General features: G+C 39.6%; 1 protein-coding gene across 4 annotated transcripts in view; it reads left to right on the top strand.

Moving 5' to 3' along the window:
- Positions 1-26068, top strand: part of CTNNA2 (catenin alpha 2) — a 1066300-nt gene that overhangs the window by 782941 nt on the left and 257291 nt on the right. For all 4 annotated transcript variants that reach the window (XM_081068568.1, XM_081068571.1, XM_081068569.1 and 1 more), the window contains one exon: positions 21967-22047. In XM_081068568.1, coding sequence (XP_080924694.1) covers positions 21967-22047 — 81 coding nt within the window. The remainder of the gene's footprint in view (positions 1-21966; positions 22048-26068) is intronic.

The following is a 26068-nucleotide window of genomic DNA, read 5'->3' as shown; positions in this document are numbered from 1 at the left end:
CTGTAAATAAACACTTGAAAGTCTTTAGAGGTGCTCACTATTTAAAATAAGCCTACAGAAAATCCTTTTGTTAAGCAAATAATCCTTTTATAATCACCTCTGCTTCCTCTGCACAGATTTTTGTCTATCAACCTTTTGTTTGAGCAGAAATGTTTTCTCTTTTTGAAGCAAATGAAGGATGCCCTTCATGTAAAACTGGGCTCTGGAAGCCAGAGCTGGGAAGAACTCAGGTTATGACTAGTGATGGGGTTAAGTGCAAGAGTAACGGTCTGATTTTAAGGCATTGGCTTGGACATGATCTAACACACCCGTAATTTCAAATCATTTGTAGGTTTTAGCCGCCTGATATCACTTCTTCCCTTTTATCTGTGTACATGGCCTTTTGTCTCTGTATTGCCCTACAATTAGAAATGACATCAATCCGGTATTGTTGTCATCGTCACCATTTCTATTCAAGAATTAATATTTTTTCCTATTGACATACATGAAATATAGTAAACCCCCTTATCACCAGGGTGGTCGGTCTCTCTCTCTCTCTCTCTCTCTCTCTCTCTCTCTCTCTCTGTCTCTCTCTCTCTCAAAATCTCTCTTCCTCTCTCAAAATCTCTATCCTGTACTCATTTTGTCACTTGAAGGAAGCACTTTACGGCTTCTCTTTGACATATCGTAATTGCCAGCATCACCACTCTTGCACTCTGGGCACGTTATTAAGTAAAATAAGGATTACTTAAACAGAAGCACTGAGATACCCCTACAGTTGATAAGAAAGTCAGACGACTGCTAAATGACTAAGGGGCAGATAAGGGGGGACTTCTTTAGTTAGAAGAAAACCTATGAAATTTCAGTCCACTCAACTATCCCATTTTTTATAAACTATGGAATTCAAGGGACCACTTCAAAGCCACTTGGAGAGCAGCTTTCTTTCCATGAAGAAACTGGAGGTAAGCATATATTTTTCACTTGCTGCCCACACATCTGTGAATGGAGGAGAATCCCTTGCCCTCTTAGAGTTTACATTTTAGTGGTTGAAAAATAATCTTGCCAAATTTGGCAATAGGTTTTTCTTTTTAATGAATTTACATGATTTTATAAAAAACGTGCCCATCAAAATGATTGAGCTGGTACACATAAGCTCCCTATTTTCACATTTTAGCAAACACATTCTGTCGAATCTTTTATCTGCATTACAATCATAGTTTTTTAACTCTGATTTATTATCTTCTTCATAGCATTTCTAATTTCTAAGATCATTTTGTCCTGTAGATTCTTTTACAAAGATGCTCTTTAAACATAAGGAACATAAGATTATCTGACTGTTTTCATAAATGAAAACCTTACACTTACTATTGTAATCTGAGAGGAAATAATGGTTTAATTGGTTTTTAGATGAAAAGATTCTGCAATCAGACTGTGTTTCTAATGGCATTTATAAAACAATTTTCTCTCTACAGTAGGGTTGTAATTAAGATTTTCAATGAAATTGTCAGAGGAGAGGAGTGTACTTTTCCCTGTGGTCTGCTACTCTGGCCTGCCCCAGCCTTGCACTCATGCTCTGTAATTGTGTTTCACTTTCTCTAATTAAGCTGACAGGGAACTCTAATGGCTGTCACTTACCTCCTTGATCTGAAAGGTGACAGGATAAGATTGTGGCATTTCTTGCACAGAGCACTTACCATGCCAAACAAATACCCAACTGCCAGGAAGACTGATAGCACTGCAGGGAAGACCCAATGACTTCTGTTTGTGGTTCCGCCTTTGGGTCGGTGGGTTGCCTGAGTTAGAAAGGCCAGAGAGAACATCCTGTTCAGGGATGGGCTGCCAGTGTGCTCCTCCGAGTAGCTGTTCCTTGAGATTTTAATGGGTATGACATGGGAATGGTTTTGCTCATTAGATGTTGGAAAAGCAGGGTTAAATCCAATTAAGCAGGTTTCTTTGATCTGTAACCGTCAGTGACCTCATGCTTGCATTGTAAATTTAAAACTAGTTATGGTGTAGTGTGGATGTGTGTGGGGGGGGTCGGGGCGGGGGTGGTATGAAGTGTTTCACAAACATATTAGAGAATTTTCTGAGAGGAAAATTCCGGGCATGGCATCTTACAGATCACCTATTGAAAACTGCAGATGTAGCTGATGAGGACCATCAGTTACTTGGTTTTCTCAGGGCTAGGACTCTGAACCCTGATGGTCGTGATGGTAGACCCACATAACATTGGATCAGCCTTTCTAAAAATACTTCCTTAAGTCTCCTTCATTGTCCCTTCTATCTTCCTCCACTGCTGGTGGCATGTGTCAAATTGTTGCCGGGAAAATGACGTTGATAACCTCGTCTCTTGTCTTCTTGAAGGAAAGACTTCAATCAAGAAACAGAAATGTGTGCAGCATGAGCAGCAGAAGTTTATTAGTAAAAGAAAGTACACTCTGAGACATGGAGCAGGCTGACCCAAGAGAAGGAAGCAATCTTGCCTCACATTGCATGAAGGCTTTTATTTCTGTGGGTAGAGTGGCCTCCCCTTCTCCCTTCTCATATCTCTCTCTCTTTTCCTGATATGCCTAGTCCTCTGGCATTTAGCAATGCATGTCTTTGATTTAGGGGCATAGGTAAACATATGCCCTTGGTTTGGGGGCTTGAGTAAACATATCCCTTAGGGGTAGTAAATAGACAGGATGTGTTGATAAATAGAATTTCTTCTTCTCTTAACAATGCATTTCTTTGATTTAGGGGCATGGGTAAACACATCCCCTTGATTTTGGGGGATGAGTACACACATCCCTTAGGGGTATGTGGAAACCTGGAATCCTGTTGGGCTAGTAAGGTATTGGTGGTCTTGACAAACAGGATGTGTCCCGCCCTTCCCTGACTTTTAATAACACATCTCTGATCTAGAGGTATGTGTAAGCCTGGAGTCTTGCTGGGTAGCTGCCAGGGGTCTTGACCCAGATAGGAGCTACGGCAAGGGGCTTTCTCACTGTGGTGAAATTTCTCCTTTTCCGGCTCATTTCTATCTATCTATCTATCTATCTATCTATCTATCTATCTATCCATCCATCCATCCATCCATCCATCCATCCATCCATCCATCCTATCAAATCCCTTAGGTATACTGCATGGAAAATCCAAAGAGGTAGAGAACCCCTTTCTTGTCACCTTGATTTTCCCTTCCCTTCTATGTACAGTGTGTTACTGTGGTGGACTGGAGAGTGCACAGGTTCACCTGGGTTCAGAACCTTCAGCTGACTAGAGTGAAAACCCAAAATTCAACCGAGTAACTTGAAGATCTAATTTGCTTTATTAAATGACTCATGGATCTGGCAGCATCCCACCCAGCAGCTAGAAGGGTGCTCTAAGGGGTTGTACAAAGTGGAAGGTTTTTGTAGGAAGAAGGATGGGGCAAGGGAGCTATTAACAAAAGAAAGAAACGATTATTATTTAGGGGAAGAGAACTAGTATGGTTTTTTTACCATGCAGATTGCCTCCTCTTTCTAGTGGGAACTAAGGGCAATGGAGAGGGCCCATGTGATAGATCACCTCACTGCTGTCAACCAGAAAATTCTAAACTGGTTGATTCAGGTTATGTTTCTGGGAGAGGTTGAAATAACAATTAGATTAGGTCTTAAATCTAGATTTGTTTTCATAAGCTTTTAGCAAGAGTGATACTATGTTGGGGTTTAGTCTTATGCATATAGGCAGATTTCTTATGGCCTCTGAACCTCCATTATGCATCAATTGAAAGGAAGCTAAAAGTCCCTGATTTCAAAGTTATTGTAGAGGTGGGAGATAACTTATGTAAGTCACCCAGACCATCACAATCACACATTTAATGGTAACTCTTATTATGATCTTAAGATTTTAAAAACTTTATTAGATTTTCTTTGCCAGTAACTACACTATGACCAATATCTAGATGCAAATTGGAAAAGTCAGTTGAGCATTCAACTGTTTACAAATAGCTTTATGCTTGGTAAGAAACAGTGTTATGATTAACTGGATTTTTGCACTTTCATAGTCCACTTGGGATAGTGTGGAAAAAGTTTTAGGATGCTGTAATGATACAGTTTTTTTTTTTTTAAAGAGGTAAATACTCACTATCAATCAGCTCGTTCAGCTAATAGAGATCATATTCTCTTCTCTGAGTTGTTTCATCTTTCAGCTGAGTAGGAGATCAGAAATTATAGCATCTGCTGTATTGCACTTTTATCAACTTGTTAATTTGAAATGGGATTGTGTTTAAATGTGACTTTTAGCAATTCAGTTCCAACATATTTATTAATGTACTCAGACTATCATCATCATAACTTGGAAATCCATGTTACCAAATAAATGCATGTAAAATTCACTGCTAAAGACTTGGCACATTCATAGAAAGTCATATTCCTGTGGGCAGATACCACACAATATCAATTTAGAATTTGATTGAACCTCAGGGGCCATGCCAATGTCATAGTCTGTTTTGTCATATATTTGCATTTAAATCCTGAATTTCCCACATTCCGTCTGCATAATCTGTACACATTTGTGCTTTCTGTATCTGCAAATGGAAATTACAAATATGACCAAAGTTACAGGTTGTTCTGATGATTAAAATGAAATAATGCATAGAATAATACCTCATACACTGAAATGCTGTGCATATTTTAGTTAGTATGATTTGAAATTATTTTTAGTAATAGGGTGCACTTAGAGGACAGGCGTTGTCTCACACTGTAATGCTAATCCCTACCATATAATCCTCTTTCTATAAATTCTTACTGAATGTGCTAAGATTGGAGAATTTACAGCACTGTACACAGATTGTACTTTTTTAAACCATTTTGTTTAGACTAAGAAAACAGGATAATTTTTGTGTGAAAGGTAAACCTAAACCAAAATAAACCTCAAAGTATAGGTTAGCCTGATGGTTAAGGCATTTATATGACACAGGTGGTTTTGGAGATGTCAGATTCTCCTTTTGTATCACCAAACAACAAATTTAGGGGTATATTCCAAATTTAACTAACTCCCCTTAGCAACCTGTTTTGAATTTGTGACTGGTGGATAGGTTTGCCAGATTTGGGGATGGGAGAGAATGTACATGCATAGGGTAACCCTAGAATGGGGAGTGATGGTGGGAAAGCTGGCAAAACATTAAGAATAGATTGATTACAGGAAGGGCTGTATGTGTGTTTGAGGGATAGGACAGTCTTTCATATATTAATTTATTTACATGAATATTGTTCAGGATATTTAACTGATATATATTATCCTATAATTTAAAAAAAAACTATTTGTAAATACATTGCAAAACATATATCCATAGTAAGGTCAAGTCAATGCTGATTCATTGATGATTAGTCAGAAGATTTACTATGTCACCTTGACCAAGGATGGCTTAAAATTGGGTGAAAACAACCATAGAAATTATCTAGTTCTCACATCTTGCTTTAGAGGTAACAAAGCTAGGATCTCATACAATTCAGCGACTTGCCTAGTCTCACAGAAAGACAGGTAAAACAGGGAATAAGACTCAGATATTCTGGCTTTTCACTTTACCTCACTGACCCTTACTTGCAAGTGTGACAAAGCAAAATCCATATGCCTGGCACTCAGTAAATTTCTCGTGATTGTCCAAAATGTGACCAATTCTGATTCTAATAGTCACTTGTTTTCATCAATCAGCAAATGTGTATCGAATGGCAATTGAGTGCCCGGTAGTACAAGGCATTAATGAAACAAAGATAATGATGACATTCTAGGAATGTGCATGGCACAGACACATGAACCTGAAAGCACAGGATGAGAAGAACCATAACAGAAGAGGGGACCAGGTGTGCAAGCACCCACAGAAAGGAGCAACTGATATCTGAGGAAATCAGGGGTTCTTTAAAGAGGGGATGACATTTAAAGGAGATCTTCCACAGGCAGGTGTAGAGTGAGAGGGAGGACATTCCAGGGTCTGACACAGCAGTCACTGTTATTGAACAAAATGTTGGAGGGAATATAGGCATCTAGAATGCCATGTGGGAGAGCCTAGAGGTATGACAGCACAAGCTCTTCAAGAAATAGTGACTAATACAAGGGGTTGTGTCGGGAATAGGAGGAAAGATTGGAGAGCCGCACTGAGGTCACACTGGCCAGGACCTTGTTGGACATTATCTTGTAGGTGTTAGGCTGGCATTAGAAGGTTTTAGGAAGGTGAGTGAAGTAACATGTTCAGTATTAAAGACAGAAATCAAGTAACGGGTTGGGTTCTCACACAGTGATACTCATAAAATGACATAAAATACCTGGCCTAATAATTCTTCAGCTCAAGTCTTAATAAGACGAATAATGATGTGATCCTAAAACTTGTCGTCCAAATTGGGGCACTTGGGAAAGTGAAGAAAGGCATTTTTATTAATTATACTATGACAACAGTGGAGCAAATTGGAAGGTGTCATCATGCTACCTATGAAGTAAATTCATACAGGTGTGTGATGATTGGTTCTCTGGATGGTAATGAGTTGTCAGGTAGATGTTTGGGGACTCCCAGAAACCAGGCCAACCATAAGACTCACAAATGTAGATAGATGCTGTGGAACCGCAGACATTTTCCAGTGGAACCTCTATTCATTGCTTTAAACCAATTTCCAGTTTAAATTCTTACAATGATATGTTTACTTACTGCCTCAAATTCCTATGCAAGCCCCATATTTAAACAAAGTATTTTTCTTTTTTGAATCTGTGAGCTACTTTAACCCTCATGTAGCAAAACTTTCTCTTTCTTAAAATTTTTCCATTCCTGGGCTGGCCAGGTGGCTCAGGTGCTTGGAGCGCCATGCTCCTAATGCCCAGGTTGTTGGTTCGATTCCCACATGGGCCAGTGAGCTACGCCCTCTACTGCTAAGATTGTGAACAAGAGAGCTGGGTTGCGGTGAGCAACTGGAGGTTGGCATGAGCTGCCGCCGGCTGCTGTGTGCTGCCACCGGCTACTGTGTGCCGCCATGAGCGGCCGGTGGCCAGCGTGATGGCTGGCAGCCAGTGTGAGTGGCCGGCAGCTGGCAAGAGCTGCCATGAGCTGCTCTGAGCGGCCCACCAACGACTGGCGGCCGACTGCCTCTGCCAGGAGCGCGGAGCACGAGTCTCATAATACCAGCATGGGCCAGGGAGTTATGTCCTACACAACTAGACTGAGAAACAACGACTTGAACCGGAGTGTGGGGAGAGGTGGAAAAAGGGGGGAAAAATGTGTCCGTTCCTAAAGAATTAGTCAGATTTGGATTTACAACCTAGGTTAGATCCTAGGTTCATCTTTCACTCTTTGAATGCTGAACAAGCTTATTTGTCCAAAAAAACCTATGGGCATTTTGTAAGGATTAAATAAACAAAAGTCTAGTGTTTAATCCATGGCAAGTACCAATTAAGGAGCTATTATGTGTCTTTATTTTATATTTTTTTTGGGGGGAAACGGGTTTTGTTTTGTTTTCTTTTGTTTTAACCACCATCTCTCAGTTTATTTGGTGCCCTTCATGTGCATGGTATCTGTGTCATAGCACTTATCTTACTGCATTATAATTGCTTTTTAAATTAACTCTGTCACTCATTAGGCCAATGGTTCTCAAGTGGAGGCAATTTTGCCCCCATCCCCATGGTATGTTTAGCAATGTCTGGAGATACTTTTGGTTGTCACAATTGAGGGGACCATGCCACTGGCCTTTAGTTGGTGGAGGCCAGGGAGGCTGCTGAATATCCTGCAACGCATAGGACAGCCCCCTACAACACAGAATCATCTGGCCCAAGATATCAATAGTGCGTACGGTGGGAAACCATGCTTTAGACGATAACTCTATACAGGTGGTGACCAAGACTGTTTCCTGTGTCCCCAGGGCCTGGCACTGTGGTCGTCATGTGAGTCTGTGTTAATTGGTGGAGTGAATTGATAGGACCAAATTTTAGCCATGGCCTAGCTACACATAGATTTTGTCATCTGCCTTTAGTCAACATTTGGGTGTTGGTGTGACATCTCAAGTACACACCCAGCCCCCATATAGAGGTTTCTTTTCTACCTTTCTGTTCTATTTAGAGATCAACTTTCTATTTTCCAAAACATGACAACCGTTTTCTGTCCCTGCTTCACCATGAACCTATGTGCCATCTACTGGACTTAATGAAACACACATGTGGGTAAATTAGACAAGGTGAAGTAACTAATCTCAGGAAGTTTATAGTCTAATGGGAGAAACAGATGAAAAACCAGAAAGCCAATGATCTACGTAAGGTCTTTCTCAATTTTATTAGTATTTTCACAGGAAATTTCTAGAGTCATTATCAATGAATATAAATAATTCTCTAATACCGATCTGTAGCCTTTGCCTCAGAGTGGAAGGCATACTTATAAAAGAGGTGTGTTTTTGCCAGTGAAATCCAGCTGTGGAGGCCCCCACTTGCCGAGGCGTGCGTGGGGCAGACCTGGCAGGCCAGCTGCATCTGTCTTCCTCATTCAGCAAGGCCATAACTTCCTTGACGTACCAAAGGTGGAAGACTGAAATAGAACTCTCTCTTGCTGCTTGGGGGATTTCCCTTTTCCTGGGAGTTAGGTATAGGTGCTCAGTTTGATTAAAATCATCAGTGAAGTGTGTTCACTACTGATTTCATTACCCATGCATAGGATTGAAAGGTGAAATGAGTCCCTAACATTTTCTCCCCCTCCCTCACTGGCATAAGGAACCTCGGTTGTCAGAGTTTGAATTCTTCACTACTTTATTAGTGTGATTTCAAGGTCTGTGTCTGGTTCTGCTTTTTCATTTGCCTTATATATGAATTTTAGCATACATGGACTTTAAATTGGTGAAAATTTCATGAGTGTTAAATACCTCTCAGATATTAAAATATTTTCAAATGGCGAGCCTTGGTAAACCCAGATCCAGCTTTTAAAACCATGGATTCTCCCTAAACCCTAGACATTCAATCTGTCCATCTACCATCTCGTTATGGTTCAGATACCTCTCCTTAAGAAGTTTACTAAGTAAATCAGGATAAGGAATCTATTTATTGGATACCGTTTGCATGCTAGACTCAGGGATAGACATTTTGTATGTGTAATCTCATGATAATCTTGAGTTAGGCATTATTTTCTACAGATGAAGAAAGAGACTTAGTGAGTTTAGGTAAATTGCCAAGGGTTACATAGCTAGTAGCTACCAGAGCCTAGATGTAACTTCATATTGTTTGTGTCAACGTCATAAATTCTTTGAAGGAAGGGAAGGCATGAGAGAGGGCCTGAAGGAAGGGCAGGTGGGAGGGTGTGGCCTAAAAATTACATTTGCGTTTCCAGTTTACGTAAGAGTGAGATAACACTGATTTCTTGATGAAAGCATCCCTGGCCCTCCCACTCTCTTAGTGTCGCAACCCCTTGCAGACTAAGATGACCCTTGGAGCTGGTACTGTGCATTTCCACAGTTGCACATGGCCAAATTGATAGTTACGGATGCACATTAACAGGTCAGTGTTAGATTCTGGAATGACTGAGCTTGGGGGAATTCATCTTCATCAGTGGTCTGTATGGTCCACTCATCCAGGGAAGATTTGCAATAACATTGTTTGATTCCAACTGTCCAGAGGGAGTGATGGTTATCCTGTCACTAACCACAAGACTTTACTGAGTACAGAGGAAACTCCTTTTTGGGTCATTGTCTCTGATACAGGGAGATGTGGTCTTCCTCTCACAGATCTTATATTCTACGAGTGCAGAAAGTACTCACACAGTTAAAAGATAATGGCAGTGAACTCACAATGTGTGTGTGCATGCATGTGCGCACACACCCCTCATACACATACATTCAAAGGCAAAGCATGATTACAACAATGTTATTTTATTATACTGTGTCATATATGCAATTGACAGATGCAGCAACCAATTTGGGAGTTGCTGCCAACCTGTTCCAATAGTTTTTTGTTTTCTTTTGTTTTTTACACTCTGTGTTAAAAATCCCATTTTTCGTAGGATGGATAACATAATCAGAAGCAACAGTAGTTCATTCACTTGAACTTACTGAGTGAACAGAGAAAATTCAAGCAACAGCCTTTAACTCTCACTCTGCCTTTTTCATCAAAATTTGGAAGTCAGGAGGCAGCTGCAGCCAGATGTGTGACTATGAGGGACATGGAATGAGACCAGTCCATGCCAATGTGCCCAAAGAAGGCTATGCAGGAATTTGTCTGAGAGGTACTGTGGCATGACCTCAGAAGATGACCCTAATTGCTGTTGTGTTTGAGAGGAGTGAGAATTCTGTGTGGGCTGTGGGGTCAGGAAGAGGAAAAGCTTGATCTGGGGTATAAGGGTGCTTCAGGATGAGGAAACGAAGACAGAGTTGTCACAAGGGCGATTACTCTTCTCTGAGGACTGAGACATAAATACAAGGGTACAGAGAGGTTGGGACCATAGGAAGAGGAATTTGGGAGTACATTTTCAGAAAATGCTGGGAAGTCAGCAGAGTTTACTAGCAGAAGCTCTGAAATACCACCTAGATCAGGATCGTGGGTGTGTATGTGTGTGTGTGTGTGTGTGTGTGTGTGTGTGTGTGTGTGTGTGTGAGAGATCTTGCAAAATTTTAATTTAATAAAAATTTCTTAAGCTCTCTATGCTTTAGTAAGATCAACAATCTACTTTATTTCTTTGTCCATCACATCTAGCTAGTCTTATTTTTATGTCTTTATCTTAGATGTGACAATGACAGGCAGGGAACTTGGAGAACAGGTTTAACTTCCTTTTCTTTTTTCAAGGACTGTCTATGAAATGATGTGTCATGCTGTTCCTGAGAACATAGAAACGTTGTTTTGGTTTCTCAGGCAGTACACCTTTTGTCTTCTAATTAGGTGGTTTGGTTTAGAAATTTATGTTTTTGAGATAAAGTGATTAATTTATTGGGAATTAAGCAGAATTGCCCTAATAGTGGACCCTTGATCCTATATTAGGCTTACTACCAGAAAACACTTGCAAAACTCATTGTTACCGAACTAGGCTGATCAACACAGTTTCGTAGAAATCTGAAAATTCAGATACCTAGGCCACAGTTGGAAAGACTTTGGTTAATCAAATGATTAGGCCAGTTGGGACCCACTGAACTATTCCTGCATTTTCAGAACTTGACTGTAATTTTTAAAAATGCTTATTAAAAATAATGAAGATTCTCAGCCTACTATAGAGCCACTGAATGGTATATCTGGGTGGAAGGACCAGGAAGCTGCACTTGTAACAATTGTCTCACACAGACAGTTTCTAGTTGGGGATTATTGAGCCTAAGACTCTCCCAACTACCTTCTCCTTTCTGTCCACCATTTATCATCATTTAACCAGCACCCCGCTAGGGATTTCACTCACCTAAAATGGAACATTGCCAGCCTGTCACCATAGCCTTGCATAGTCAGAGATGTGTGTTTGAGGACAAGATGCTGCTTTTCTGGCTTTGGCACTAGACAGGGATGAGCAGTTGAGAAACACTCCCAGCTGCCACCCAAGGGCTCCTAGGATCAGCAGTGGAGAATTAAGTCTCAGCCAAAAAGTTCTCCCTGTTTTGGCTCTTCGCTCTCAGGCTTAAAGCCAAGCATTTTTATTGTCATGAAGATCCAGTGAAGTAAGAGATGGGCCCATTACTTCAAAGGGTACACGAGGTCTGACAATTAAGTTCACGAACTTGTTGCAATGATGTTGCTAACCTTTTTTTGATACCAGAGGGATTATTCATTATGAATTTGTACCAACCAGACAAACAGTTAACTACGTTTACTATTTGGAAGTGCTGAAAAGGCTGCATGAAAAAGTTAGACGACCTGAACTTTGCACCAACATTTCATGGCTCTTGCATCACAACAATGTACCAGCTCACACAGCACTGTCTGCGAGGGAGTTTTTAGCCAGTAAACAAATAACTGTATTGGAACACCCTCCCTACTCACCTGATCTGGCTCCAGTGACTTTTTTATTTACCCAAAGATAAATGAAATATTGAAGGAAGACATTTTGATGACATTCAGGACATCAAGGGTAATACGATGACAGCTCTGGTGGCCATTCCAGAAAAAGAGTTCCAAAATTGCTCTGAAGGGTGGACTAGGCGCTGGTGTCAGTGCATAGCTTCCCAAGGGGAATACTTCAAAGGTGACCACAGTGATATTCAGCAATGAGGAATGTAGCACTTTTTCTTGGATGAGTTCCTGAACTTGATTGTCGGAACTCGTAAAGGCTAGGATGATAATATAGGCCAAGGTATATATTTTATCTGGAATTTATTTCCTCCAGGGGGTCTGCAGATAATGCAGAGCACTTCTAAAACCTGCCCACAGACCTAGCAAACTTTCAATAAGATCCCAGCATAAGAAGGAAAAGATTGCACTGTCTGGCTGGATTAGATGCACGTTCTCAACTCTCCCCCTTAATAGACACAGTGTACGCTAAAGCGAGCAAAGTATAATTTTAAGAACCTTGTATTTCTTTACAAATTAACATAGCAGATGATGTTTATGGGAGCCACACCATGAGGAATATTTGGGACGATGTGAGACATGTGTTCCAGGGTTTCGCCCTCCTTTCTACTTAGTTTAGTTTTTAACTGTCATGCTGCAAAAATGCTGTTTGCTGCATAAAGTTGCCTTCTGTTCCAAGTGTGAGCAAATGCCCAAGAGAGTTTTCTGATGGGGCAGATTCCAAGCATCTCAGTGAGAAGGGCCTGAGAAGGCCCCATGCTTGCCTGCTGACCAGGCGGTGGTGCACACCGGGGCTTGATAAGCTCCACTCTTGGAAAATAAAAGACAACACAAAAGGTCTAAGAATAATACTGAATGTCAACTATAACTATATATGGTCACAGGAAGTGGAGTACAGCATAGGGAATAGAGTCAATGGAACTGTAACAGCTATATACAATGTCAGAGGGGTAGTAGATTGGGGGAGGGGGTTATCACTTTGTGAGGGGTGTACATGTCTACCTATTACATTATTTTGAAACTAATAAAAAAATCATGGAAAAAAAGGTCCAAGAATGAAGTTAGCAGCTCTAGATTGGGGCTTGCTGGCTTATAAATAGTTAAAATACTTCTTTAGTTACTTTGTCCAGATAGTTAAAAACAGAATATGATTTCCTCTTAGTTCCTTTATGGTGATAAGACTGAAAGTGACGAGGACCTGTGTGATTGCTCTCCAGACCGTGCTGGCCTCGTGGAGGGCAGCATGAGAGGAAGAAGAAAGTGCCAAGATATAGAGTGGGTGGTGGTGATGCTGGAGAGGGCAGGAAGAGGTGGTTCTCATTGTCTTTGCAAAAGCCAGGGGAGTTCAGACTTGATCCGGGTCGGAAGAAAAGCCTTGGTTCTGAAACATGCACAGAGATCTCTTTGGGAGTCCCCTGGGCATGAAGGAAGTACCTGCTACTCTCAAACTGTGTATTTCCTCTTCCCAACGTCACCCACCCACTAACTTGCTCATTTTCATCTGCTCTATAGTTGGCAAACAGAAGGGTCCCAGGTATTCTCTAGTACGGCTTGCCTCTTCTCCCAGTCAGGGTTCTGCCCATCTCTTAGAAGTGCCGTTTCATCAAACTCATATCCTTTTGTATCTAGTCTTCAAGCGTATGTACTCCCACCTCCCACTAATTGAGAGAAGGATTTGATAAAGTCATTTACTAGCAGGAGTATATGTTTCTTTTCCCAAATGCGTGTACATTTTAATCTTCTTCATGGAATGGAAGGCTTTGATTTCCATCTTCCTGCTTCGGAGAGATTTTAAACAGGGAAGGAAGGGAATGAGTGTAGAAAGAAGGTACACAACAATATTACTCTGCCATTGGCAAAGATACAGCTACCCTTCAATTCCACCTCTGCGCAAAAGTAGCCTTGCGCCAAAGATCCATATCATGTAATCATGCCCACCAGGCAGAATACTAACTACTTCATCCATCCATTCGAATACAATATATACTTATATGTCCATGTGTGTACACATTTTTAATTTGCTTAGCACCTATTCTGTGTAAGGCACCACACAAGAAACTTCAGTTTTAAGAAAGTATAAGAGGCTGACCACTTCCTGTCTGCTATAGACTGATGTGTCCCTGCAGAATTCATATGTTGAAGCCCTCCCCCATCCCCAGTGTGATGATATTTGGAGATGTGGCCTTTGTGAAGTAATTAGGTTTAAATGAGTTATTCGAGTGGGAACTTCATGATGGGATCAGTGCCCTTGTAAGAGGAAACACCAGAGAGCTTGCTTGCAGTCTCCACACCATGTGAGGACATAGGGAGAAAGCAGCTGTCTGTAAGCCAGGAGGAGAGCTCTCACCATAAACCAAACCTGCCGGACCTTGACCTTGGACTTTCCAGGCTCCAGAATTGTGAGAAAATAAATTTCTGTTCTTTAAGCCACCCAGTCTATGGTATTTAGTTAAGACAGCCCAAGCTGACTAATACACTGTCCTTCAGCGCCTGTACTTTTAATTAGAAAGAAGGGACATAGAGTAATGATAAGTTATTGAACAATACAGGATCATAATTATGCATCTTACATGTTTGTATTTTAGTTTTGCAGGGTGACATCTGAAGTCCAATTAACAAGGCAAGGCACAATATATAATTGTTACCTGAGTGGGAATTGTTTATAAACACTAAGTAAATTATGTAGATGGCTCTAGGAGTTCAGAGGAGGATGGGTTATTGTGAACAAAGAGGGCATGGAAAAGGGGATGGAGGAATTACAGTCTGAACTAGCCCCTGACATAGGGGTAGATGAGGCACAGGGAGGCTAAGGCTTGGGATCCCCACACGCAGTGTTTCCATAAATGTAGGCAACCCTCCGCCTGAGTGTTTTCTGATTTCTGTGCACTCTGAGCAACACAGATCCAGTTACTGACCTCCTTTCGAGATGGTGAAACATGCCATACTCTAGGGATCCCGTAAGTGTTGATAGCTTTCATTGTAACTGACTAATGGTTTGGGGAATGTGCACTTAAAAATGAAGTGGAAGTTAAAATTTAATTGGAATTTAAATCATTTATTCAGTATGGGTATATATGTATTTGTGTTATGTAAAAAATCAATAGAAATTGGCAGTTCATCTTGGTTACTTTCATCTCAATGGTAAAGATAAATTTTTAGTAGTTTGTTCAGTTCATGGTCTTTCACAGCTTCAAATACCTGTGTGCTTAATTAATCCCGGCTTTCAGCAATCACCCAAGGTTGAGATCTGGGAGAGGGGGACTTTGATGGAAGCCATCTTCTGTGTAGGGTTGTCTGACAGATAATCATGGAGGACTACACCTGTGTTGATAAAATAAATCAAGGAAAAAGAATTATAACATTACACAGGTGCCAACCACTTCCTATGGCTTTGATCAGCAAATTGTGAAGTAGGTGAAGTTGATTTTTAGGACCCTACATTTTCCAAATCATTCATCCCTTTCATACCCACTTCCTATCCCCAGATACCTACTTGGATTATCCATCCCTCTATCCATATACAATTATTTCCAGAGCACTTTTAGGAGTTTAGTGCTGAATCCTCGAGGAGAAAGCTTAGGCATTCACCACCCACAAAAAACTTGGGTTCTACTCTGTAGCCACTTGAAAGCTTGGTAAATAATGCAGGACGGTATATTGTTTACATGAGTATTACTCGGAGCAATACCTAATTAAAGGATATAGTCAGAGGAGAGGGAGATCTTCAAGGGTGAGGTAAGTCTAGAAATATTCTTTGGAGGAGGAGAATTTTGAGCCATTCTTAGAAGAATGGGTAGAACCTGGTTAGGGATATGGTTGAAGAGAGAATGGCCTCTTCCAGCTAGGCACCAACATGAAGCAGAAAGTTTCTGAGTTGCTGAAAAGGAACAAATTGTTTAGAGATGTGGGTGATTACAGAGAGGGAGGTCTGATTATGAAGTCTTAAAATACAGGCCCACAAGCTACAGAGAAAGTAGGGATCCAGGAAGAATGAAATAAGAACTGAGGAATATTGACCAAGGAAGTGAAAGCTTGATTTTAAAAGGCCACACTGAGAATGACGAGGGAGGGAAATCAACAAACGATGGTGTGCTGTTGGAGATCTGTCTACACGCGGGTGAGTGGGTGTCATGTGCAGAGGGATTTGAGGAACAACATGCATCCTAGATAGTATTTGATGGACAAATTATCAAGGCGAGTGACTAATAACGTGTAGGGGAGAAATATGGTTAGGATTTTGAACTTGGGCAGTGATTAGCTGTGGGAGAAACCCTGAAGGTGATACAAAAGTCTGCGATCCCAGAGAGCACTCTGGGCTGTATCCATGGGGGACATTGCCGAGATCTGCTCTCTCTACCACCCTGCCTCCAAAGTATTTTGTCTGGTATGTTTAAGGTCTCTAACTTAGGTCATAAGTGACAGAAATCCAACATGAACAAACATGAGGGAATGTATTACTCATGACACCAGAAAAACCCATTGATAGATAATTATGCTTTCGGGATAACTGGATTCTGGAGCCCATGTGTTTCACTGGTTGATTTGATACAATTTATTGAATACCTGTCCAGGACCAGCACAGCTCCTGGCTCTAAGAGTATAAAGATAAGCAAACAAAGACTATATTCTCATGGAGCTTTATTTTACAAGTTATATAAAATGGAAAATATGAACCAGTTTGATTTGACTCCAAAAGCTGACTTCCCTTTTTCTCTTCCCTTCTTTCCGCTTCTCTTCTGTTTTATTTCTCTAACATTTCTCCCTTCCTCCTTCCCTCCCTTTCTCCTCATTTGCTGCCTCTTTTGCCACCCCCTCTCCCACTTTCCCTCCCTACCCCTTTCTCTCTGTCTCCTCTGCTTTTCTTCTCATGGCATCTATTTCCAGGGACTTCATATCTACCTCAAGGTTTATCTGCTGCCAGTTTATCAATCCCAATAGGGAAAACAGTGTTCCTTCCCAGTAATTTCACCTATAACCCAATAGCTGAATTTCATTCGTCATGACTTTATCCTTGGGCCAGAAACCCTGGTTTGCATCAGAAGAAAAAAATTAAAGGATTTTTCAAAAAAAAACACAGGTTTCTGGGAGGAGAAAAACAGAGTAATACTCCAGATCTCCCTGAGCCCATCCTTCTTTGTGCATTGGCCGAAGTGTGTACTGAGATTCCTGTGCTAATAAGTAGGGCCTGGGATTCTTATCAATAACTCCATCCTGATATTCTGAACTTATGTATTGATGATTCTTTCTTTCAGCATTGACGAATTTGGGCAGAGAAGTGACAGGATACGTTTTGCCCTGACACTTTGTCATCAATTTTTCCTTTCTACATTTATCCCCCCACCCTGCCTCTCAGGGTCCAGGAAAGCTAGGTTGTGGTGTGGTCAAAGTATCTGGATCATGGATTTGATTTGTGGCCACTGTTAAACTTTCACCCATTCTAAAGAGATATTACCAACTTCTTTTCCAAGAGAAATGTCCACAGCTACTGCAAAGGAAATATTTAGAAAGGTCCACATTCTCAGTTTGTGATTTACACATAATGAAAAGACAGTATGAAATGTTCAAGGATCTATAAACAATGGTGCTATTTGGAATAAGAATATGATTTCTGTTTACAGGGGTTGAGGGTAGATAGGCGACCCTCCAAATCCAAATATGATATGTGACCGCTAGATCAGTCGATTATTTTTCTCTCCCTTCTGTTGTCTAACTCATAGGTTTAAATGACAGGAAAAGGTGTTGACAAGAGAGAGCATAGCATGTTATTGCTCTCTGCTATTCTGATGATTTTGACTTCCACTTCTTTGAAATGACAATAATTTGAAGACTGGGCATTTGATTAGCTCCTCGTACCTTCAATATATTAAGAGTTGCAGCTTTACAATATTTTCAAGATTTCTCATACATTTAATCAAGTTTGCAGGTAACTTTGAGGGAAAGGAAAAGAGTGATAGATATCTGCCTTCTTATAGCCATTTCACGTATATTAATATTGTACCCTGGAACTAACACGAAACCGTGGATCTGATGGAAGCACGGAGATGGTAGATTTATACTCCCATGGTGGACCACGCGTAATGAATTATGTGTTAAGGGTGAGAAGAGGAGCTGTGATGGGGAATGGCCTTTTAAGAAATATTCAATTTCAGAAATTTAACATATCATATCCCTTACTTTTTTGTTTTATAAACTAGGGAGTTAGTATCAGTTGTGTACTATCCAGCATATTATATAAATACATTGTATATGTCATCAGTGTTTCAAAAAGGATGATGTATATTAACAGCAAAAAAGATAGAAAAAGAAGAAAAAGGAAGATCCTTGTTGAAAATAGAGGGGCTTTCATTTCACAAAGAGGCAAAGGGTAGTATTGTAAAAAAAGCGTTGAACTAAAATACAGTGCTTTTCCTGAAGATTAACTGTGAAAATCAAAATTTCAATTAATGGTTTTGATCCTTTTGTGTAAGATTAAACTGAAAACACAAAAGTCTCCTTGACAGCATTTGATTACTTTGGCAAAGGGGACTTGGATTTAGAGCCAGAGGATGGCAGAAGAAAGGATCACCTATCAAACTCCAAATCAGGAAGTGCACCCCTTTCCTTCTCATCAATTCAAGCTGTGGATCTACCCCCAAATGTGTTTTCTAAAATAGTGTTCAAAGACTAAAACAAATAACGTTTAATAAACACGCACCTCCCTAGTGCAGCAGATGGCAGCAGGAAAGCTGCCTGCAGCAATGTGAGAGAGCACTCCTGCCTGTCTTCATCTTTTTTTTTCTTTTTTGTTAATAACGATATTTATTAAATGGCTATCTATTGCAGACTTGTTCTCTGCAGGTAAAGATAAAGAAGGCAAGTGGGGAGCAGGTCCAAGAAAGGCACACAAGGTTTGTGGACACAACATGACAAAGGAAGTATACCTCAAACTGAGATTTTTTTGTTGTTAGCCTTTGAAAACAAACACATGAAACATACAGCATAAGAAATACGAGGTCGGGCAATGGAGTTTGCGAACTCATCCTAGAAAAAGTGCTACATACCTCCTTGCTGAATATCACCATGGTCCCCTTTGAAGTCCTCCCCTTGGGAAGCTATGCACCGATGCCAGCATCTAGTCTACCCTTCAAAGCAATTTTGGAATTCTTTTTCTGGAATGACCATCAGAGCTGTCTTTGTGTTACCCTGGATGTCCTGAATGTCATCAAAATGTCTTCATTACATTATTTCCTTTATCTTTGGGTAAAGAAAAAAGTCATTGGGGGCCAGATCAGGTGAGTAGGGAGGGTGTTCCAATACATTTATTTTTTTTTGCTGTCTAAAAACTCCCTCACAGACAGTGCTGTGTGAGCTGGTGCATTGTCGTGATGCAAGAGCTATGATTTGTTGGCAAAAAGTTCAGGTTGGCTAACTTTTTCATGCTGCCTCTTTACCACTTCCAATAGTAAACTCAGTTAATTATTTGTCCAGTTGGTACAAATTCATAATGAAGAATCCCTCTGATATCATAAAAGGTTAGCGTCATCGTTGCCACAAATTCACAAACTTAGTTGTCACACCTCATAGGTGCTACAGTTACAGAATATCATGCCAAATGGGATACAGAATTAGAATTCCACATTGTCCTTCGATTCATAGAATCATGCAACAGAACCTTCCCACCTATCTTGGTAAAAACCTGTTATAGTCTTAAGCATCACTATTATCCCTGTGGGTAGGGTTGCCTGATTTAGCTCATTAAATACAGGACACCCAGTTAAAGATAAATTTTAGGTAAAAACTGATTTTTTTTGTTCTTCTTTTTTTGGGGGGTATAAATACATCCTCCAATGTTTTAATGGTTAAAGTTTTTAAAATTATACTTGATCTGTGCTTGGATGACTCACCTTAGGTGCCTGACTTGAATCCTGGCCTTGTCAGATTCGGTCTTTATTTAAAAATCTGATATTTGCTCAATAAGGAATTTTTACATTAATTTTTAGTTTTGAAAATATTGCATTAAAATGTTATTTATCTTTATTACTGAGTTCTTTGATGCCCTTTAAATTTTATACTAGAGGTGAGCACCTTACCCCTCTCACCCCCAGGTCCTGGGCCTGCTCTGATCTTTTCTCATTTTTTTAGAGTGGTGATAACGATTTGCCACTGCAGGATGAATTAAGCCTAGTGTTTGCCACTCAACATTTGTTCAGTAATTATTTTCTATATCCACACTGTCCTGATTTTTTTTTTTCATTGAAAAGTCCAGTGATCCAGTTTCCTTCTGTCATAGCCACATTCTAAACCAAACTCATAGCTGTTAATTTTTCAGAGTAAAACTTTATTACTGTTATAAATGGAAACGGGGAAAGAAATCTGTGGTTCTCAGAATGATCATGGTCCAGATGTCCCCAAAAGAGCCCTGTATTTTGATGGCAGACATCCATCCTATTTTCAAGGAGCAAACCAAAGAGAAAAGAAACAGCTGCTCCACGTGTGGTATGCCTGAATGAGGAGAGACAGGGCACTGAGGTCACTCTGGGTGTGACACCCATTTCCCTTGAAAGAAAAAGAAGCACATTGTTCTTCTCCATATACTTTCGTTTTCTTGGAGCTATTTGTACGCTGATATTTCAGAGGTGTAAAATGTTAGACAGTTCATTTTAAGATCTGTCTATTTGCAAACTTCAAGTTTAGGGAGTGGAAAGTGATGATGGGCAGTTGTAGAATTTTAGATGATTAAAAATATACAAAAATATGCCCTGTTTTGGGCTTTTTAATGAAAACCTTGTAGAGTTACACGTTAGATATTTGTGCTAAAAAAAAAAAAAAGGCTAATTAAGCAAGTTGGAGAAAAGAGTTGACTGCTTTAAATCTAGCTATATGTAGATCTGGTGGGGGTGGGTTATGTGTCAGCTGCGTGTGTCCTGGATTTTGTCCTGGGGAGAGAACATTGAGAAATCTAATGCATGGTAATTTCTATGGATCCCCAAAACACATTATCTCATCATGCACAATTTATGACTTGGGATCTCATTTCATCATATACACAAATTTTGTAGCGACCTACATGATTTGACAGAAACTGAGTATGGCACAAAAATGAAAGAAACTGCCACGAGGACCATAAACTAATACATCTGTGAGGAGTTTGACTAAGGTTGAGATAATTTAATAGATGAGACAAAGCTCTTGAAAACAATTTCTGTTAAAGGAAATATAATGCCATCCATACAGTTACCTGGGACTTTTTATCTATGGGGACTTGTTGTTTGCTGTAATGGTTTTTAAAAGAAAATAGACGTCTCGTTTTGTTTGGTTTTAATTGCTTCAGTTTTGCATGTGTCCATGTAGCCATCAAAAAATAGAAAAAAAAGGAAAGAAACTTGTGAAACTTCAAGTAAATGATTTACTAAATATTTTTTTTTCCTTTATGTCTGCCTGTTAAAATCATAAGGGAAATTTCCTCCTGACCTCAAGCTGTGCATTTCTTATTATCATGGTTAGCATTCTACTGCATGACAGAACAGAGATTAGAAGGACTATATTTTCTAGTAAAGCATCTCTTTTTATTTTGATGCAGAAATTACAATATGGCCTATGATATGTTGGGGTGAAATTCTGAATTCTGGTCATTTACCTTAATTTTTTTTTCTAATTTAGTTTTTACTATCTTAGTCATCTTCTACTAGGAAGAAATGTGCTTACATAATAGAGAAGCACAAACCATTTATATTTTAAGGCAAAAACAAAACATCCTTGGGTTTACTTAATTGCTAAACGTCTGGTGAAGAAAAGGAAACAGATTTTCATGGAGTTGAATGTGGACATATGTGTAACAATCCTGAGAATGTATTGGTTTTCGTCAAATTTATTTCACAGAAAACTAAGCTTGGAGACCAAATTACTCTAGCTGTGTATTTGTACATTAAAAAATAATCTTTTTTAAAAAATTGCTTGGACTCTACAAGTCAAGTGTGTCTGATTTTTTTTTTAACTTTCCTGTCACTAGCATTGAATTTTCTAAATCAGAAATTATTTCTTTTTTCTTAATAGACTGGAAGGAAAGAAAAAGGAGATCCACTAAACATTGCAATTGATAAGATGACCAAGAAAACAAGAGATCTAAGGAGACAGGTACTGTTTTCTTGTTTTTGTTTTAAGTGCATGGTATTTAGAGGTGGTTTCTAAGAATGTCTTTTCTCAGACTACCTTCCTAAGAGTGATGTTCAGGTTGCTATTCTTTATAACATGTAAGTATACACAGAAACATTTTATCAACAAGGCAGAGTCTGCTCAGCAGACACATGTGACAGCTACAAGGGACGTGATGATGAAAACCACCTCTGAGGGGAAAGCCTGTTCACTGCCCAGACCCAGTCTTCCCAGGTAAAGACCTGATGAATTCACTATCTTCTACATCTGGTTTGTACTATTTCAGATGCAGGTATGCAAAGAACTGGTGTCTGATTTCTGTTGCTTCTTACTTAAACTCCGAAGCATTCAATGAATAAACAAGAATGCTAATGATTAATGAGAAATGGAACTCTTAATCTGATGGACTAATTAAGATCTCCGACCCAGTGGATTCCTTTGGAGACATTAATCTAGGGGAAAGTTTGCTTATCAGATGGTTGTTTGGGAAGCGGTGAGCCAAAGCAAGTAATGTTAGTTGGAGGATTAAAATGGCTAATTGCATGATTAGTCAGATTGGTCCTTTTCTTTTTCTTTTCTTTTTTCTTTTTTTTTTTTTATGGGGGTTGGGGGAATCTCTGACTGGAGCTTTTTTTCAATCTCGAAAGTGCTATGTGAATACTGAAAATGTTGTCCTGTAACCCTTATTATATGTTTCTATGGTAAGCTCTACTTTCTTTGGTAGTGTTTTCTTTCTCTAGAAAAATAACACCATTGTTACCATAAAATCCCTCTTGATTCTGCCCGAAAGGCATCCTGTGTTCTACTGGTAGCTTTTGCATATATCCATCTCCTTCATTAAGCATCGATTTTGTTCATCAGCTAGAACCAACCACTGTTCTGGAGCAATAGTTGCTTTCCTTTTGGCAGCTGGACTGGCATGGCTCCACGTAGCACTCGCTCCTGTACCAGTTCAAGGTCAGATAAGACTAGCAAAGCGCCAGAACAAGAATGGCCAGGAGCACAGTTAGAAATGGTTTGAATGGGAGGAAGACTTCACTTCTGATTACTGCTGGGGAGCTTTGGGACTCTCTTTAAGATATCACACACTTGAGCTAATGTCCTCTAGATGATACCACAATTAGTTCTGGAATACAAAAAGTCTAGTTTGACTGCCCAGATAACAAGCCCTTTTGGGAAAAGCATTTCCTTCTTATTTTACCTTGAAATAATGGAGAATAACACATTGTCCCCTTAGGCATTATAAACAATACCAAACAGATATATGGCCCGGTCTGCCTCTCCTTGTTCTCTTTGACCATCTCTCCATACAAAGTCCCACCTAATAGTAAATGATATGGGTAGTAAAAACAGGCACTGGAGTTAATGGAAAACACTGCATCAGGTGTCTGGAGCCCATGGTTTTACATCTAGTCCTGCCACTAAACTGGCTGTGTAACCAAGGATCCTTCATCTCTTGGTCTCCTTTTCTTATCTATAAAAGTAGGGAGCCAAACTAGATCTGTAATCTATCTTTGAGCTGTAGGAAACTGAAGGACTCCAAAGGAAATCCTCCTTCATTTTCTATGCCAGAGGTCCTAATGCCTGATAACAGATTTTAAAAGCGGTGGGAGGGCATGGAGCATCTTCTTCAGGGCTTTGGCTTTGCCTAGGTTGTCAACCAGGCCAAATTCATGCACTGAGTCTTTTCACCTCCCCAATCTTTTGGTCTTAGTATGTACAGTGTACTCTTTTACATTCGGGAGCCAGCACTCTCAGCTCTCTGCTCTCATTGCTATGATAGACCTATCGTGCAATTTTTTGTCTTATTAAGAAGGAATGGATCAAGTTATTTTTACTCTGGTGTTTCAGTTCTCAGAAAAGGGTTGACTCTTTTTAGCTGAGGACAGGTGAAATTTGAAGGTGGAACTTATGGCAGAATTTTAACTGCTTTGGTGATAAGCTCCTTGGAGAGCTTCTTTTAGGATGGCAGTGGAAGTAGTATGTCATCCCTTGAAATCATTCCATGTATAACATATATGTGTGTGTGTGTGTGTGTGTATATATATATATAACATATATATATATTATATATATATATATATATATATGTATGTTATATATATTCTGCTCACCTTTCCCATAGATTTAGAGGAATAAGGGTAAAAAAAGAATTGTTTCATATTAAGATCCAACAGTTATGGCATAATTTCACATCACATCCCTGAATTTGGTTCAAATGTCTTTCTCTTCCCCAATCTGCTTTTCTAGAACAGGGATGGTTCCCATCTGTCAGTTCCATCCCTATCCATATGTTGGGGTATTTTTGCCTTTCTTTCCATCTCTTCTGTTTTTTTATACACACCTGTAGTGGTACAAAAGCTTCTCTGATCTCAGTGTACAGAAGCTACCTAGCACTTATACAGATTGAACATATAAGGGCTGCGATTAGCTTGGCTTAGGTAGATGTCAGCTTAGATTTGGGTAGTTAGTGAATTTCATTAACAAGGTTTGACCTAAGTAGCTAATAGCAACCATGTAGTGTAGCCCTATGAATGCTACTGATTCAAATGAATGTTTTCCTATTGCTAAAACACTTTCTGGTCTGTCCATCGAAGCCTTAGTTAGAAGAGGTTCTAAATGAGAACCGTCAGTTAACCATGTTCACTTCTCTGTACACATGTATTCCTTTATACAGTATTCAGAAACATCAAATCACATAGGGAAAAAAGTTGACATCAAAGAAAAATACCTGTGGTGACTTTCATGACTCCCCACTTTTTCAGTCCCCTGCCTCTTCCTTATAGCCCTAAGGTTGGTCAGAGTCCTTCAGAAGGGTCACCCTGGAGCTTTGAAAAGTTCTAGTCACCAAATTAAAAAGAACTAAAGTCTATCATGATCATTATCTTGGGCATCCCTAATGAAAAAGAAAATGAATTTAAACTTGTAGATACTTGAAAAAAATAAGAGTAATTGAATAAAAAGAATTTCATTTTAAATAGAATTGTCAAGTAAGTAGAATCCCTTTCTTCCAGCAACATATCCCAAGGCACTGGGGGGTCATAAATTATGAAAAAGGTCACAGGAACCCAAGGGGGTTATTTAAAGCTGATTGGCCTAGATCCATCTTTCCAATTAAACCCATGAGAGTGGTCAGTGGTAGAACAGAATCCTCTCAGGAGTATTTTGTTTGGAATTAAAAATGGGTTAGAGAATATAACTGATAGCTTTAAGCATTACATTTTAATTTTAGAGCAGTGGGCACAGTATGCCCCATGTCCAAGTTGTTGTCACTGCCGTGATTCTGGAATCAGACCATTGTAAAATCCAAAGCTTTTGGCTAACTCCCCACCTGGGAATCTAGTAACCCCCATGGTCTCTTCATCCATTAGAGAGGACCCAATCGGTTTCTGCCAGCTGTTCCTTTCTGTCTTCCTTCTATGTGCCACTTGTGAGTTGTTCTAGGCATGGTCTCTTAATTTTCCCCCAGCTTACAGAGATGCTGGTTTATCTTGATTATTATTTTAGTCCTTTTATTAGTCTTCCCCCCAAGTTGATAAGCAAATCAACACTCAAATGTTTCCCTATGTAAAGCTCATTAATAATAATCATGACATATAAGGGTGTTGCCGAACTTAGCAACTCTCTCATTCCCCAAACCAATCAAGGGCCTAATTCTTTTTTTTTTTTTTTATTAAATTTATTGGGGTGACAATTGTTAGTAAATTTACATAGATTTCAGGTGTACAATTCTGTATTACATCGTCTATAAATCCCATTGTGTGTTCACCACCCAGAATCAGTTCTCCTTCCATCACCATATATTTGATCCCTTAGCCCTTCACTCTCCATAGCCATCACAGTAATTCCAGCAGTAAGATTTAGTAAGTGTCAACTTGACAAAAGTGTCACTTTTGGTATTACAATCAAAACATTTTCAACAGACAACAAAAGCCACGTATAGAATGCTTTTACATCGCGATGTAAATGTTAATAGAATGGATTATATAACAAAAGATGAAAA

Source organism: Rhinolophus hipposideros (assembly GCF_964194185.1).
Source record: "Rhinolophus hipposideros genome assembly, chromosome: 12".
NCBI classification, from domain to species: domain Eukaryota; kingdom Metazoa; phylum Chordata; class Mammalia; order Chiroptera; family Rhinolophidae; genus Rhinolophus; species Rhinolophus hipposideros.
The sequence above is the reverse complement of the archived record's forward strand: the minus strand, read 5'-3'. Positions and strand labels throughout refer to the sequence as shown.